At 33.0% G+C, this 18926-nt stretch overlaps 1 protein-coding gene across 1 annotated transcript in view; it reads left to right on the top strand.

Annotated features, from left to right (window-relative positions):
* The window catches only part of cac (calcium voltage-gated channel subunit cacophony), a 190101-nt gene that overhangs the window by 115727 nt on the left and 55448 nt on the right, over positions 1–18926 (top strand). Inside the window, exons 3-4 of the mRNA XM_018462586.1 lie at positions 15483–15606; positions 18139–18530. Of these exons, the coding sequence (XP_018318088.1) occupies positions 15483–15606; positions 18139–18530 (516 nt within the window). The remainder of the gene's footprint in view (positions 1–15482; positions 15607–18138; positions 18531–18926) is intronic.

Below are 18926 nucleotides of genomic sequence, written 5' to 3'. Positions count from 1 at the left end.
ATCGAGGCTTTCTGCTGCCGAACTCTCCGCGAGTTTTTTCATATTCGCTTTCGTGCAGCTGGAAGAAGTGCATTACTCTGTGAAATATTGAAGTCTTGATCGAAAAATATTTTGCCGAGATTGTCGGAAAGTTCATTATTTGATGACTGACAAAACGGCTTGTATGTTTTGAAAAGATTTAGAAAGATTTAGGATCAAAAGAAGTCAAGTAAAATCAACAAACTATTATACATTCAAATTTAATTTTCTGTTTTATTATGTTAAGTTTATTAATACATAATTACGTTAGAATTATGTATGTATTACAATTAAAATAGGTTAATTAATTTTAAGTATTTAATCTCAAGTATTTTGCTGGATTTATTGATACATGATTTTATTTATAAAATAATGTAGAATATATCTCTTTGTGTAAATTTTACTTAATTATTAGTAAATATATAATTATATATAGGATAAAGTCGTCTATTATATGAGATATCTTTTTTTTAAAAGCTTGTAATTCGTTTAATCTGTAACCTCAATTTCTACCTTCATGTCAAATTTATGGGAAATAATATATTTAACAATAACTAAATAGATGTAAAGGGCTACGAGCAAAACGCTAGACATTATTTGCTAATATTTAATAATCTATTTGAATATTTCAACGTTTTGACTAATTATCAGGTCATTTTCAATGTTGAATAAATAATTTAAACATGTAGGGTAAAGTTGCCGAAATCGCATCGGCTCTTAAATCGCACTACCTCGCTTAAAAATTATTGTATATTTATATACTTTCTTACAGGATTCCTAATATGAGATATAAAAGTTTCTTAATATGAGGTGATATCTCAGGAAACTTAGGAAAAAATAAAGATTAGCTTTTTATACACGTTTTTATTATGTTACATAAAAGTAGGAACAAAAAATTTAAATGTTATACATAGTAATTATATAATTTTTCGATGTGTGTGTGTGTGTGTGTGTGTGTGTGTATGTGTGAGAAATCTCAACAATAATAGAATCGTCATTTTTAACATATCGTTCGATAGTATGCTTTGGAATATTGAATTGTTTAGATGCTCTTATATTACCTAGGAATACCCCGAGTATCTCATATTACGACTTTTACGCCTTGCGGTTTCACAATCACCAAATCTAATCTTTACGGTTAAACAAATCATTATATCACGTGTTTTCCTATCAATACGATCTTATTCTATCACTGCATGCAGGCTTTATTACCCAATATTTATTTTTATATAATAAAACAAGATTTAAAGACTAACCTCACTAAAATTTGACAACATCCAATTTTACAAATCATTTTTTGTAACGATTACACGCATGATCTAATAATGAATTTTCTAATAATGAAATTTTCTTATAAACAGGTTTCACACTAGTAAAAGTAAAAAGTTCATGATAGAATCAAACATGCACTTATTAGTTTAGCAGAAACTCCGCTATCTCATATTAGGAGCCTATTCCATAATAGGCGATCTTACCCTAAGACTATTAAATATTAAACTCATTGATCAGAACCTATTTTTACTATTAATTCAAATGTGAATAAAAGTTTATGTATACCTTTAGATTATTAAATAATTCTTAATTATTTTTTAACAAAATAATTGTATTTTCAATATGTAAAAATAATACAATACTTAAATTATATATATTAAGTCTTAATAGTATTATTTACATAGCTAATACTTAATAATTATTTATAATAACGAGAATTTACGATACAGAAATAATGGAATGACATAACAAAAGAGAAACTTCGCACATTTGAAAAACCGGGGGCCATCAAAATTTATTTAATGAACTCAAAGGTCTATAAATATTGTTAATAATATTGGCCGCATGTTAAATTCAGGTACACGAATTAATATTTGATATCTAATACATAACACTGAATAAAACATTAGGTTTATCAATTAGGCAATCATCAATAAATAATTAAGGATTCACCATAAGGGACAATGCGATAATTTCCTATAGAGAGCAATGAAAGAGACGATCGTCGCGCGATTAGAAGACTGGGTATCATCTAAACGAGTCTAATACAAACCTACGAATAAATAGCTCTAATAGTATCGCTTCCATTATAGCTGTGTAAACGTATGGGGGCACGAGTAAATGTGTGAAAGAGAATAGAAAGAGGGTGGAAGGCTAATAGAAGAGAGGTATCCAGCCATAAGAGCCGCCTACATGCTCCAGCGAAATTACCTTTCGATCTATTTGCTTCCAGAAAGCGTCAGGTTACGTCAGTCGCGCTCGCTAGTTAGATACTCGTTATTCGTGAGCGTTTTCAGCTTGCGTTTACGATCAATAGATAGTTTGCGAGATAATACATTGACTGCAAGAATCATTAAAACGATTAAAAAAATAAAGAAAAACTTCAGGTTAAAATCTTTTATTTTAATCTGATACGTTTGACAATTTTTACCACAATGTTTTTATAACGCTTGAGCGTAATGGGCCGTTGCGAAAGTCGTTAAGTGCATTGTTCTTTATGAATAATCGAAGAATAGTGGAAAAATGGAAGCGGCGTACGTGTGTGCACTTAGGCACAAATTGCTCTACGCAGCATTTCAGTAATAATTCAATATATTAGGCAGACAAGGCGGTATCTGCAGTTCCTTATTTCACGGCGAAAATAGGTTTGCACAATTCAATTTACCTCCGTTTTGGTCTAGCAAAATTCGTACCTTTCAGCCCAGCGAACTCATTCATCATAATACACGGGAAAGCAGTAACTACATTCTCGTGTAAGCTAGCGCTTTTCAGCTTAGTGAACTCATTTGTGAGACTACGCAAACGAGTAACTCCATTTTTAACTCGAGAACCGGATGTACCCTAGATCCCGGCGAGAAAAAGAAGTATAAAGGATAGACATTCGCGTATGTATTCTCGCTCGAGGAGTGAATATATATATATTAGAGAGATGAGGTAAGATACGATTCGCGAGTAAGGGTTTCGCACGTGCCGTTTTTACTCTCTTCCTTTCAGGATGGATAATTTATCGACCCTGCTCTCGCACAATCCGTCGTGGATGTCACTTTATTGTACGCTCGACTACGTTCTATATCTGTCCCACTTCGCAGGATGGATATCCTCGATAGGCCTTTCATGGGACTCATTAGACGGGTAACTTTCGTTTTGCGTTCTGGAAGTCGCCTATCTCTCGGCTTGATTTCCGTCAATTACCGACGTATATCTTTCGTCGTTTTACGTTTGCATTGTCGATAAAGGAGCTCAATTTACGAGAAGGCTGCAGGAGATTTTTGAATGAAATTGACATTTTATTATTATGATTTATCGATCATACGCGAACGTCTGTGCTTTATATTTATTTCTTGTGATTCCTCAACGAGATTTGACTGCTTGTCATAATTCTGAAATATACAAGCTTCTTATTTTGCTGAAAAAATTATATGATTGTTATAATTACACTCTCATATTAATGTTAAGCACTCGTATTTTATGTTAACTTTCTCTTTATTAGCTAATAAATCTAATAACAAAATAAGACTTTGAAAATTATAAAATAAAAAGCAGAAAGAAAGCCTGTATAAGTCAACGCAGTTAATGGTGTGTGAATTTATGAATTATTATATATATTTAATTATCCATCCAATTATTCATCTAATAATTACGTACAAAAGTATAAGTACATACAAATTGCATATGTTTTGACCCTGATTTTGGTCTTCAATACATATTGATAATGTGAAATAATAATTAAAGATAATCGAATCTTCTATTCATTACCATCGATATCAGTCAAGTGTTTAAAATAAATTAAAGTCGTCATGTTAGAATTTCTATTATTGCCTATAATATATACAATAAATAATACGAGAGAAAAATATCAATTATAAATATCAGACAAATATCAATCTTGTTTCTCTGCCTAACTAAATATCAGTCTTTCTGTTTAAATAGAAGCATTTATGATACGCAGTCATATTCTCTCTCTCTCTCTCTCTCTCTCTCTCTCTCTTATTTGCTGCTTTTTCTGAATATCCTTCGGACCATTCTGAATACTCGCGAGTTGTATTAATCATTGGATGTCAAATCGAGTGCCATTCGATTGTGCCTATGATCGAAACGTACCTATTTGAATCTAGAAGCATTCTGTCGACATACTATAATCTGCATACTCAAGAGTACACATGTATAGTGCTGCTCATAAATTCACGAATATGCCGGTTTTGTAGACTAACGACTCTCGCTTAATATAGTAAACTTCTTTCAGAACGCAAAAATATGCATATAAAAATAGGAGATTAAAATTTTACGAAACTGATAGATTTATCGCAAAATAATTTTAGCACACCTTCATTTATGTACATTTAATTTCCATCAAATTTTGTTTCCAAGTAAATTTTAATTCGAGGAATAACAAGACATGTGTTTAAACGTAAAAATTAAAGAAATCAAAGAAGCAGGTAGTTTATATGATTAAACTTTTACTTATAAAAGAAAATAATTTGCGACAGTTTATTTGAATGATGAGGAGACTGCTTTTGTATTTATAACTTATTATAAAATTTGTTTGCTTACACCTTTCGTTCAGTATTCACAAGGCACAAAGTACACTATTCATAATCAGATCGGAGCGAAGTTTGTACACGAGAGAGGTCGCATGTCCAGGCAAGGAGTTTGTATGTATTGTAACGATCTTACAAGTCCGGAGATTGAATCCGACACAATTCGCCCATTAAGGCACCAATCCGTCTCTCGGCCAGTCAATGTGGTCTTGTACTTATTTATAAGAGAGAGTTAGTAAAGTAGTACAATATTTAACAAAAATCCCCTATAGTTCTTGTTCACTTACAGTGAAAAACTTCAACATATATGCAAATTGCTTATTCTATTTATTGATGAAAACTATTTTAAAACATATTTATTAAAAAATATTTATTAGAAGAAATTATTGAAAGAACTCTTTAAATTTCTTAGAGTGAAATCTCATTCTAAGAGAGTGAAAATATTTCATTTTTTGAAAAAAGTGACAATTTTCATTCTTTTTGAGTGAAATTTCACTCCAAAAAAGAAGTGAAATTTTTTTTCAAGAAGATTTTCACTGTTCTCCAAAAATAGCCGTATTTTTACTCTTTTAGAGTGAGATTTCACTCCAAGAAATTTAGAGAGAATGTAAAATATGTAAAATAAAATTTGAAAAAATTGTTTGTACGCCGGTTTTTGGAAAATTACTTAGAAAAACGATCGTCTTACGTATTTTAATTTTTACTCGAATTATAATTATAAAGTATCGTTCTTCAAGAAAGTCTCTCTCCCTTTCTTTCAAGCGCGCGCGTGTGTCTGTGTACATGTGTATGTGTGATTATTACAGACCTCGGCGACTGGATATACGTGACATGATTATGACTTATTCTTGAGCAAAGATAGAGTTATCTGCTTTTCCTCCGGCAGGTACTTCAATTGCAACTGAGATAAAATAGACCCTATATAGCGATACGATCCTTGAGATTAATATAGGAAGAAGTAGAGACGGTGTCTTTCTTCGAGATATCGTAAATAAAAGATTAATTTGTCCATATTCACGAACGTGCGGATGGCAATGTACCTTCTCGAAGCCACAACGCAACATCCACGACGCGACGACACATGTACATATCATCGGTCACACGTGCGCCATACAAATACAAGGTGAGGAGTGCCAGAGATAGCTAGCTACGTAGACGGCAGTCATCTTCGTCGTTATTGTCGTCGTCGTCGTCGTCGTCGTCGTCGTTGTCGTTGTCGTCGTCGTTGACGTCACTGGACGAAATGGCGCTTACGTGACGTCACAGGGGATGCCCGCTTCTCTCCGCAACGTTCCCCTTGACGCCGCTCTTCGTTCCGCAACGTTCTGACGCCACCCTCCCCCGTATGTCGGGGGATGCCCGGGTCTCGTTGGTGCGGGGTGGGAGCGGCGTCGACGCCGGCTGGGCGCCGCGACGGTCGTCATGGAACTCGTAGCTACATTTTTGGTTGTTGCCGTCGTACAGGAGCCGGTTCTCGCGTAATCGTGCAGCATTACGACGCTCCCCTAAAAACATGTGTATGGTAATTGATTCGTTTGAACGAGAAGCGTGACGGCTTGTGGCGGTGGACTACTCGGTCGGAATAAATCAGATCTTCCTCGATCGACTGTTATTCCGCTGCTCCGAATCCGGATGCAATCATTGACGATAATCACACGATACCCTTCGTCAGCGATGATTGTAATCGCGGTGTTTTGCCAGAATCGATTGAGCAATCTGACTCTGTCATCTGAGTGTTTCGCGCGTTATCGAATACCGCTATTAGCGGTTGCACGATGGCATCCGATAATTCAAGATGGCTTGCACGTGGTTATGAATAGACGGCGCGAGATGAGAACGGTTATTTGGAAGTTACGACGGATTTAGAAATCTCTGTACAAACTCCTGAGGATGCAATTTCTCTTAATAATGAAATAACGGAGAGTCTGTACGGCCATAAATAAATTGATATTAATTGAATAACGATTTATTCGATGCAATAAATTTGATGCTTGGATACAATGCAAGCTTCACAAGAATAGTGAATTAAATGAAATGATTGAATTGAATAGCAAACCTTCTTTCAAAGTTGAATGTATTGTGCAGAAAAATCGTGATATTGTATTTTATTAGAACTCACGTATCAATTACGTATTACACATATTTTTTATTAAAATAAAAAAGTTATGACAAAATTACAAAATTTTCTATATTGTATTTGAAAGTACAAAAAGTTGGTAGCGATTTAGAGAGTACCTGGATCAAAATTATTTCGATAAGAAATGGATGTTTTTAAAAAATAATTAAGATAAAATAAAAAAATTTTGACTTAAACTATAAAATTATATTATTAAAAATGAATATTGATCTTATTGAACTGTTTCATACGTAAGGTAAAACCACTAGTTGTGAATCTCTTTAAAAAAAATTCATATTTATTAAAAATTCATATTATTTTTATCCAGAACAATATCGAACAATTAATAAAATATTTAATAGTTATGATTGATCATAAAAATTACATTATGGATGATTTCATTTTGTTTTATATGTTTTATATGTTTTATATCGTTTTATATGTTTTAATTTGAATTAAATAAAGTAATGACAATTATCTACAATTAAACCCCACGCATGTACTAATTGTGAATAATTGAATTGTGGATCAATTCACCAAATGTTTTATTCTTTTTAGTTGGCGTTACTACATCCTATAAAAATAATAAGAATGATTTACGCATGCACACACAGACATATCGTAATATATGTATATAACGAAATTATAATTGATGATCCACATCTAATTCTAGGGTCTAATTATGGATCATGATGCAATTTTAACACATTCAAATTTATTTAAAATTAGTAAAAATTAAAAATCAATGATAATTAAAATTACAATAAAAATTAATGAAAATTAAATGTTTAGCAATAAAAAAAACAATTAAATTATGAATAGTAACACTTTGTATATAGACATGTATACTGTTTTATGTTATATTTTGATACTTAAAACAAATAAATCTTTTCGGGCTGGCATAATTTGTAAGATTTGACAAGTTTTTAAACGTTTTCATAATAAATTTACGCAATAAAAGTATTGTTATAACATAGTGATTAAATGAATACCCGATGACACATTTAATCTCAACTGAGCATAACGTTGATTTTTTCCATATAATCTAATGCTATTTACTACCTACTATAATAAAAGCCATAAGGCAATTCTTATGATATTACACTTTGAATGAATTTTTAAAGATACATACGTTATAGTTAAACTCGCACATGTAATTAGTTCACGATATCAATAAAATGTATAGCGCTGTTCCTAATAAATTAAAATCAATTAACACTTGAAAGAGATAAAATAAATGCTAAAGAATCTTGTGATATGTATCATTTAATGGAAAATACTATAATTATGTAAGTATAAAAAGTAATCCGGAATTAGTGCTTAATTCACATCTAGTGCTTTTACTCTATAAACATTCGTTTTATAATATAAATTTTCAATTCTAGTCATTTTTTGCAGAGACTATACACCGATACATTCTTAACCCTTGGGAGATCGCGGTCCTTAATTTAATACCGGAGGTCGCTGTGTATTTAAGAGATACAAATATCTTAAATCGGTATTGCAGGGTTATCTTTTGCAAAAAAAAACAACATGAATGCATAAAAAAATGTTATGTTTTATTGAAATAACTATACAATTTATTAAAATTTATATTTTTCTGTGTGACATTATAATATAATCCCAACTGCCTGTCCGACCACATACGATGTGCTATTAGAATTTTAATGACTCATATAACAGCTACTGTTTATCTAATAGGTAAATGGTGATGCTACTTAAAGATATTTATACAAATATATTTTGTACACTCTAAATTGCTTGCAGTGAAATCTCACTTCAAGAAAGTGAAAATACAATCACCCTTTACTTCTTTAAAAAGAGTGACAATTTTCACTCTTTTTAGAGTAAATTTTTACTTCGAGGAAATTTCACTTTTTTTGGAGTGAGATTCCACTTCTTTAGTGATTCCACTTCTTAAAGTGAAAATTCATTCTAAAAAGAGTAAAAATTGTCACTCTTTTTCAAGAAGTGAAATATTTTCACTTTTTTTTTTCAAGAATAGTTGTATTTTCACTCTCTTGGAGTAAGATTTCGCTGCAAGAAATTTAGAGTGTATGTATCTCTCAGATATACTTCTCTACTCGGATATAATAGTCTACAGATATATATATTATGATAATCTATTCAGATATATAAATAATTATGATATTGATAATATTTATTTAATATGACCATTTTGTATATAATATTAATTTCGTATTGAAATTAACCATCTTAAATATAATTTGATATCGTTCATAATGAGGGAAGATGTTTACTCTCCTATATGTGGAATAAGTCGAAGGGTAAGCACGTGCGCTCCGAGAGATTAAGTCGATCGCTGTAGATTATGTCACGTTAAAACGAGAACAGGAAGGGGGTTGATATGTATTAATATTCCATGAGTCGAATCGCTTTTTAGCCAAGTGTATATACATATATCTACATACAAGAGTGATCGAGTGATTTCCTCGCAAAAGCGCTCCAGTGAAGCTTGAGACAATTGAAAAACAGGCAATAGGAATAAGGGAATAAAACAGATTTCAACCTATGAGAAACGGTTTATTCTGGTATACACAGTTTCTGATAGGTTGAAATCTGTTGTTCCATATTTCTATTGTCTGTCTTTTCAATTGTGTTTCAGACTTAAATCTGTGCGCGGCGAGAGCCAGCCTCGCGCATGGACCGATAACACTCGAAAAAGTTTACATCTTTCGTGAAAAGGGAGAATAATGGCACGGCCTTATACGCGATAGACAGCGTCACGTTACTGCCTGCTCGTCGATCCGGAATCGAAGGTCAATTATTTTTAATGTTCCTTCGCCTCTCTTTCGTCGGCTTCCAACGGCTGGCCACCTATACATAAATATTGTACACCTGATTCAAAGTTTGGCATTTTCAATCTGCCATACTTTCATACAGTTAATATCAGATTCTTGGACAAAGTCGACTATGTTATTAATAATATTATCAATAATACAGTCACTATTATTTTAATTACGCAATTTGCAAAAGAACACCGTAAGAATTTTCTTCTCGGATTCATAGAATTTGTTTTGGTATAGAAAAGCTGGTTTGGTATAGAAATAAGCCACAAATATATGAATTATGAGTTTGTACTTCTTTAATTAGCTAAACAGATCACGTTTTTATTAGTATTAATAAGGTTAGTTTCTAAGAAATAAGGAGATGTCGCTTTAAAAGACCTATGTCAGTATCGGTGATCTCCCTCTAATATTTAAAGCTCTCTATAAAAAATTATTAAATACTTTTTGTCTACAGTTGTAATTAAATTGCAAAGCAAAGAATCATATTTCTCATTCGATCTACTATTTCAGTTTGACGTTTAGTTCGTTCTGTCTTTTATGTATAAATTCATATTACCGTACCCCGACGTTCTCTAAAGATATTCGCCTCTCATTAGAAATGTGCATAATTAATGAAGCGGATTACCGACGAATAATATAACAAATCGATAAGCTCTTACTCTGTGCAGTCCCCGACGAGCTAGGGTCAAGATAGAATTAGTATTCTTCCATAAATCCTCTCTCGAAACTCTTTGAGAATAATTTATCTTGCTCCAGGTATATTCTAGGGGAATAAATACCCTTTCTTTCATGCTTAAGATATACGACTGGCTACGTTTGTAGCTCATGCTCGTTACGTCAATTAGAAAGAATCAGGATTTTCCTCTTTTTGCGAACTTTATTGCACCAAGCAGTCTTTGTTCGTTTAAAATAGTTTTTATTCAATTTGCTTTTTTGATTTCTTACAGCAGTATTCTTTTTTCACACGATGTTTAACTCTTAAAACTCTAGCACCGCGCTCGAACTCATCATTTCTCCAAATAAACCTCTTTTATGTGGCTACAAATCTTGTTTTTTTTTTCTTTCACGGGTCACGGGTAAAAATAAGTTGGAAGTTAAGCCTTCCATCATTTCTCCTATTCTGGATGTTATTTTGAAATAGTCTGAAACAGTTTCTTCGGAGTATGTTTAATATTTGTTTTTACGTTAAATGACACCACGCTATTTTCATCAAGCTATTTTTAAAAATTGCAGTAATGTATTTTATGTTTTTCTGATATTCTTGAGGCTTCCACGGGTGTTTCCTATGAAAATCATGCGTTTCGTGGGTTTTTTCCGTGTCCAGATTCATTCTTGGAATGGCATTCTAAGAATGGATCTGAACATGGAGAAAACAAGCGAAACGCATGATTTTCATTTGTTTTTCTATTTTGAGAAGTGGAAAAATTTTTCAAAATTCTTATAATAAACGCGTTATTAATTATTATTAATTAAAATAATAATTTTAATTCCATAAAGATCACGAGACTTTCTAAACTCGTGGTACTTCGTAACTTATTATTAGTTGAACTCGGTAACATTTTTGTATAAGTGACTTTTATATCTGCAGTCTCTACACGTTGTGGCTTCTCTCCCAAAATATTCACGACTGAATATTTATGAAGTAATGGACAGATGAACGGGGGAAAAAATTCCATCGAGCTTCCGCTCGGCACGTATTAATTACTATCGACGAAAAACAGGGGCGTCCGGTAACACGAACATTTGGCACGACTCGCGTTCCACCGTTATTTGCTAACCAGCAAAAAACTGCACTCCAGCAGTGACGCGCTGCAACAACGTTGTTGCATAAATCGCGATTAACCTTCGCGAGAGTCCTCGGCCGCATGCGGCAATCCGCATCTTGCAAGTGCAGGACCACTCCTGTGTCTGTTTTACGATCGTGACGGTCGTGAACATCGTCCGAGGATATTGTATCGAAATCTAATATTTGCAATGCTATGGTAATATCAAATTTCGGCGGCAGACTTGAATATCAATTATATCATGTGTCCATAAAAAATATATTTTACGAATTAATATATGAAATTATGTAGAAAAGAAATAGATTTAAACTTTATTTTGATGTTAAAGATTCGCTACAGAAGCTGTTGAGAAAAAGAAGATTATAAGTAAAACATATTATATAAATTCTATAATTAGAGATTGGGCAAAATAGTTGTGGAGGATAATAACATCGGTCTATCATAATCTTTTGAACGAAATAGGGAATAATGTATTTGGCTGGTTTATTAATGATCAACTTAAACCCGACTAATCGTCCAAGAATTATACCTGTTGCTGATGTAACAATCTGTATGATCACAATTGAATTCTTCCATTACGTATATTGTTCTACTTCACGGAGTGCGTCCTTGTAAAACGGACACACGGACAAGTCGGTGATTCATTTTCGAGAGTAGTATTGATCCTGCCATTACAGAACAAACTGGATCAATTTAATATTTCTGTCCCGTTTTCAATAATTCAACGATGTTAGGCTGAAGCACAGGCAAGCACACAAGCAACAATTGCGGCATGTTATGTCTATTTTTTAAATATTTTATGCTCATCGTATCCAATTTAGTCCTGAATGGTCCTAAATGTAAAAAAAAGAGGTACATGTAATTTTTATAAATTATATCTAATAAATTAATAATTTTCCAAGACTTTTTTAAAATCAATTATTTTTTTAATTAACACAGTTGGCACTGAAATCTATCGTTTTTGGAAATAGTACTTTTCCAATCATTTCAATGTCCCTAATAGCACACTTTATTCGAGGGACGTTCTAAAGAACGTTTTTAGGACATAGGGATATTCTCTGAAGATTCTTTGGAACGTCCCTTGGAGATCTGTGCTATTAGGGACATTAATTCAATTCAATCAATATTTTTGATTGGGAATACAAAGTTGATCAGATGTTAAGCAACAAGTGATAAATCACGAGAACTTGATATAACGATATGTATGTTTTGACTTCTTGGATATTTCATTCAAAACTATCTCTGAAACGAACCCTCTTATTTTTTACAAACCCCCTGCGGCTAACATTAAAATGATTTTTTGTAAATACTTATTCCGCTGGCGCCACTTTGTCGGCCGCCGGTCGAAGAAAAGAAGAATCGTAAAGCCACAAAAAGAACTAGTGGAAGTAGTTGATAAAATTGACAGACACTACTCTCCGCGCTTGCTGTTCGTATAATTCGATTCCCCTGATACACGAAATCGGACGATCTTGGCGCGGAAGAAACTTTTTCCTTCGAGTCGTTTCCCATTCGGCTAAATGGAGTGTCGTGGTTACAAATCGCAAAACTTTATCTATTATATTTTATGCATAGACTGTTTCTGAATTACACAAAGAAAGCTTTTTACCCATACTCTCTTGAAGTAAATATGTATTTTCCTAATTAAATTTTTATTTTAATAGCTTATAATTAAAATTCTGATATCTATTTAGAATTAAAATGAAAAAAATTTAATGGAAGAAAGAAAAACTTACATGAGCTATTATAATATTTATTATAATATTGAAGTATTAGATTTTTGTTCAAATTATTTTGATGTGTAATACTATTATAAATAAATTTTTTACGAAAAATTTATTTTAACTCGATATTTTACGACTGTATTTGTCAGAAAAAGAATGGAACAAATATCGACATTTTCGAAACGATCTCGAGCATTCTTCAAAGGTCTTCGTGGAACATCTCAAATTCAGCAATCGATCGAGAATAGACTCCTCACATTGTGCAAATTCAGCAACAAGATTTTTTTTAGAATAAGAGTGAATCTGTGAAGTTAACTGAATCAGTCACTATATAATAATTAATAACTAAAGTTCTATTAATATTTACATTTTAAATTTTTTTTTACGTTTTTAAATCCTATGTAAAATATTACCGCACAAATATATTTGAAAAATTTTAAAGCTCTGTAGTTTTTCTAACGGGACGTTATTTTAAAGAAATGAAAAATAAAAACGTATATCTTTTTTTATTATAAAAACGTATATCATTTTTCTACTAAAGGATTAATTAACAAACTGAAAAAGAAACAATTTCTCATGACAAAACTAAAAAATATGCATCAACTAAGTTCTAATTATGACTAAAAATGTTTTATTAAAAGATATCTTACTGTAAATAAAATGTTAATCGAAACCTAGTTTAAATGTTAATTAGATTTATTTTAAAGTGAAGTACTCATGTCACAATTAAGGTCACATGTATCGTTTCTATAAGAAATGTTATCATAAACAAATAATATAGGTCAATATGCTCACTCTGTCCAGATTGAATGTGATTTTATAAACGCGGTAAATTCGACGTTATTGTATTGACGTATTTGACGCATTTGATGCATTATACGAGAGCGAGGATGAAACGATGGGAAATTCTTGCCACGAATTATTGCATTACCGTGTGCCTTGATTGTCACTCACTTACCCATCCTCTATTTCTCTCTTTCTCCCTTTGTCGCACGAGAAGAGCTATCGGGATGCATACGGGGCGTCTGTCGCAAAAGTCTCGGCTAATGTACTTAATTGAAGCTGGAGCCGCCACATTATGCACCTTCGTCCGCCATCATTAACGAGCTGTTTCATGAAATCCCACTGAGCCATCGCCCGCTATCTGGTGCACTCGTCTAAGTAATTCTGCACACTTTGTGCATTTTTAGTGATTTTTCGTGAATACGCTGTACATCTTAAAAAGAAAACTTTAAATGTTTTGTTAAAATACATTAAAGTTTCATTAAGTTAAGAAAATATTTTAGTTATTTTTAACGTTTATGAATAATATAAAGATATATATGTTAAATTTATAGTTACGTTTTCATATTGCATATTAATGCTAAATTTGACCATCTAATTTTGAGATTTATTTAATACAAATTAACGATTAGATGAAATTTAGCTATAAATAGGCGAAAGCGATTTTTAATATATATTATAATTTATACTAAAGAAATGATAAAGCGTTGTCTTTATTTCTTTTAAGAATTTTTCAGTCAAAGTATTGATTTAATTATTAAAGCATTATTATGTCATGTACCATTTGCTGACAATCTTTTACTTATCCTGCTAACTCTCATACCAAATTAAACATCTTGTAATTGTTATACTTTAATGAGTTTGTCAGTTTATTAAATATTTTAAAACTATAATAATTAGCGAAAATTATACAAATGTAGATAAGTTTGATCTGTTTCAAATTTAAAAATCTATTTATAAATCATATCCACAAAAAAGATTTCTATATTCAATGCTATTACTCCTTAATCTAGAATAAAATAAAATCGATATAGAGCCATTCGTATTTATTCTTCAGAAAATAATATTTTCTTCTTAAATTAAAAATTCTAAAATCTAGAATAAAGTATTCCTGATGCTATTCCATTAATTTTCTTAACAGAAAAATTTAGACATTTTTCGGCAACGAAAAACTGGGCTCAGTCGGAACTCGAACTCAGGATCTCTCTCGTTTCGCGTGTTTCTCACCTAGCGCGCTACACCACGAGAGTTTCGCTGCCATGATGCCATATAGCGTCACGTATAATAATACTGGCTAGACTTATTCTAAATGTAAGAATATATAAACCTAAATTTATATGTGTTATATTCGTCTTAAGACAAGATGTCTTATTTTATTCGAAGGAGTAGAATAATATATTTTATATTGTATATACAGTTGAGTTAAGATTAAGTATATCAAGAATATTTTTTTCTTTGATATTAGAAATCCTTTCTAAGAGTATAGCTAGTTTATTGCTAAATTGAAGATAGCGTTTTCATTTGCCTCAGACTAAAGCATCATTAAATAATGTTCAGCTGAGGTAGAATTGATCTGCGGGTGATTGTTTCGTTTGTAGAAATCATGATACGGTTTATGGTATCATTATTTGACGTATGTCATGTGAATAATCCCAATCGGGAGATTGCTCCGATGTGCAACCAGCCATTGACCTCTTTCATCCCTCTATCGTTTCCAGGTTGGCAGCAGCGCAAGAGGCGGCACAAAGGGACCCTGGATACGCGAGTCAGTATTACGGGAGAAGGTCGAGGTTGGCTGGATTGAGGAGTGGTCTCGGTGACTGGACTAGCTTCGGAGGGGAGGTAAGGTGACAATTATCAATTATTGCCTTTGTCTCTGTTATCCTTAATACAAAATACCGTGATTGTTCGTCTACATTCTGCAGTCCGTGACATAGCTTTAGAATCACCGGAGAATCAATCATTTGTGTCTCTGCAATTGTGCAATTTCTCTTCCGAGCAATCTCTTCACCGCTTGTTGCTTGAAAGTTTCTCAGAAAATAATTTATTTCGACAGTTTCGATCGAGTTTAAGATTTGACGAGAACTCGAAAAATATTTCAAAATCTTGAAAATACTATGCAAATATGAATCATTAGAAAAGTATTTAAAACGACAGGTAGGAGAGAGTGGGCATGACAGAGACATGTTTTGAAAGAGTCATTTTGTATTTCAACTAATTGAATATCTCCAAAAAGTTAAAATTGTTTTCATTTGATAACAGTATACTAAAACTACGTCGTCCATAAACATTTGACAGTCATCAAAACGGCGTTGCCGTAATGAGAGATGCAAAATTATCGTTACAAAAAATACGTTTCTTGAGTTAAATTTCCAAGTCTTTTTAATTTATTTGCGATTAGCTTTTAGAAAAAGTATTTTTTTTATCGAATACTGTATACATTACCGTAACTAAAAATGTAATTATACAAATTCTTTATTTATTTTGGTTTGTCAGATATTCTGTGATTAGATTTTTTACACATAATGTTATGAAAGAGCCGGTATTGAGAGCTATGAAAAAGCCAGTTCTATTATTGCTTTGCCTGATTCCTTCATCGCATATCCAGAGATGTTCTTTTCAGTACAATTGACTTTCTACTTTTTTAGTACAATTCAAGCAATTTTAGTACGTCAGCACTTTTTTTGAAATAAATCGTGATCAGTCCATTTTCGTTCGCTCGGTGTCAATACATCTAATAATTTATTAATATTTACTAAATATTGTACCACAATACGCTAAACAAAATATCTTTGTAGCTATTACCAATCTTTTTCCAATGTTTCTTAATTGCTTTATCTGATAGTAGGGGAGAGTGGGCACGAAAGAACCGTTTTTTTTCATATGGTATTTTGTTTAGCGTATTGTGGTACAATATTTAGTAAATATTAATAAATTATTAGTAAATATTTAGTAAACATAATAGTAACCAACCGTTTGGTAATAATTAGAAAAGATAATATTTATAAATTAGCGTTTAGTTGATTTTTCGACTATATTAACCGAACATTGATTAAAATTATTTTATCAAAGCTTTAATAACTAACATTCAGGCTTAATTAATATTATCAGACTTTTTCCAGTGTTTAAATATTATTATATTGTAAGGCGGGGACGGGAAATTCAAATGAACCGCCGATGCCTGGGATAAATCACTTTTTTTATTCCTCGGATACAAGTAGCCTCTCTCGCTACTTGTCACAGAATGTCTGCGTAGAAAGCACGCCTCGCTGGTGGCGTCTCGGGCGACCAATGACGCACGCGATACACCGGACAGCAAACCGCGCGATTGGGTTATTCCCATATGCCCGGGAAGACTAATCGTGGTATGGCGCAACGTGTAATGGCGGGTAAGGTGCAGTGTGCCAACGTAACAATAAAAAATATAGCTCTGATCGAGAAGAGACTGATCTTACAGCGTTCTGCCATCCTGCTTCTTGTTCGTCCCGAACATAACTTATGGTCATTACAATTTAAACTAAAACAAAGTTCGTTTTGATCACACATATGCGCTTTAACAGTAATAGATTGTATCGCATACAATTCAGTACAAAATGTACGACAAAGACGATTCAGTCAAATAGTATTATTGATAAAATTAAAATTTTCATAACATTTGATTTAGATTCTTACAGTGTAAACAAAAAAAAGAAGAGATTCTTGATGATTTTTGACTAAACCTTGCGGATACTAAAATCTATATTACATCACATTAAAAAAACACTTATGAACTTACTTACAAGAGCATACAAATACAGTCGCAGAGAGAGTCAAAAAGTCATCGGTTTAACCCAGGGCTTGATTCGGTCCGACGATAAGATCGAATTGCCTGGTTTCTGAGTGATGTTAAACCTAGGGATATCTCGAATGATATATCTGTTCTTATTAAGAACCTTAGCGACCAAATAAGGGCTCCTATAGGCCAGCTTTAACTTTCTGTTCTTTCCTGGCTTTATCGCTGAGTCACGTAGGAGCACATAATCTCCCTGCTTATACCTTGGTGAGCAATTTATGGACATGAATTTTATCGGACCAATATTCTTGCGCCTCTGAAACTTTGTGGAGTGACGATTTTAGGAAACGGTTAAGGGGATGTTGGAGCGACGGCCGAACTTAATCAAGATCTATAGTAATACAGACTTTTTTTAATTTCAAATTCGATAATAGTGACATCTTTCATTCATTTCTTATATTTATTATATATCGTTGTGTCTCATTCAAACCGCGGTGCGCACAAGAGTTTTGTAAACTCTATTATATTATAATTCACTCTTAGAAATTTTTCTTTCTCTCTCTCTTTTCGAAGTTTTTTTAGTAGAACATTGGCGCTTTCAGGTACCTGGTCTGGTGGACATGGCGCCAGGCCGGGATCAAGGTGGAGGGGGAGGCGGTGGGGGAGGCGGCAAGGGCGCCACATCATTGTTTATCCTTTCGGAAGATAATTTTATACGGACGCAAGTACGCTTTTTCATTGAGTGGCCGCCCTTCGAGTACAGCGTCCTGCTCACCATCATCGCCAATTGCGTGGTCCTCGCCCTCGAGGAGCACTTGCCGAGGCAGGACAAGACCGTACTCGCACAGAGGCTCGAGGCTACGGAAATGTACTTTCTCGGGATCTTCTGCGCCGAGGCGAGCCTCAAAATTATTGCCCTTGGCTTCGTCCTCCACCGCGGCTCATATCTGCGCAACATCTGGAACATCATGGACTTCTTCGTCGTGGTGACCGGGTGAGAGTCGAATGCTTATTTTTGTCAGTAAAATCTCTCCCTTTGTCCACTTCCGTTTATCCTTTTTCTACTCTTGATTCCTTTCCGAATTTTCTACCAGTAATCTTTAACATTTCATATGTTCTTGGAGAAAGATTTCCCAAGATTGTAAATTCTTTTCATCGACACACTGGTGTTATGAAAGATCCTATAAATTAATATCATGATGTTTACATGAAATAATAAGCGACTTTTCTGTTTGAAATTAGCATTGCTTCTGTTTGAAATCTGCATCAAAAATCATCATTACATTCTCCTACATACATTTACATTGCTCACATAAATATAGGACAGATTATTAATATTGATTATTCAAGAGAGCAAACATTGTTTCACCCATTAATTAATTTGCGGCTG

Source organism: Mycetomoellerius zeteki, unplaced genomic scaffold, assembly GCF_001594055.1.
Source record: "Mycetomoellerius zeteki isolate Tzet28-1 unplaced genomic scaffold, Tzet1.0 scaffold145, whole genome shotgun sequence".
Lineage (NCBI taxonomy): Eukaryota > Metazoa > Arthropoda > Insecta > Hymenoptera > Formicidae > Mycetomoellerius > Mycetomoellerius zeteki.
The sequence above is the reverse complement of the archived record's forward strand: the minus strand, read 5'-3'. Positions and strand labels throughout refer to the sequence as shown.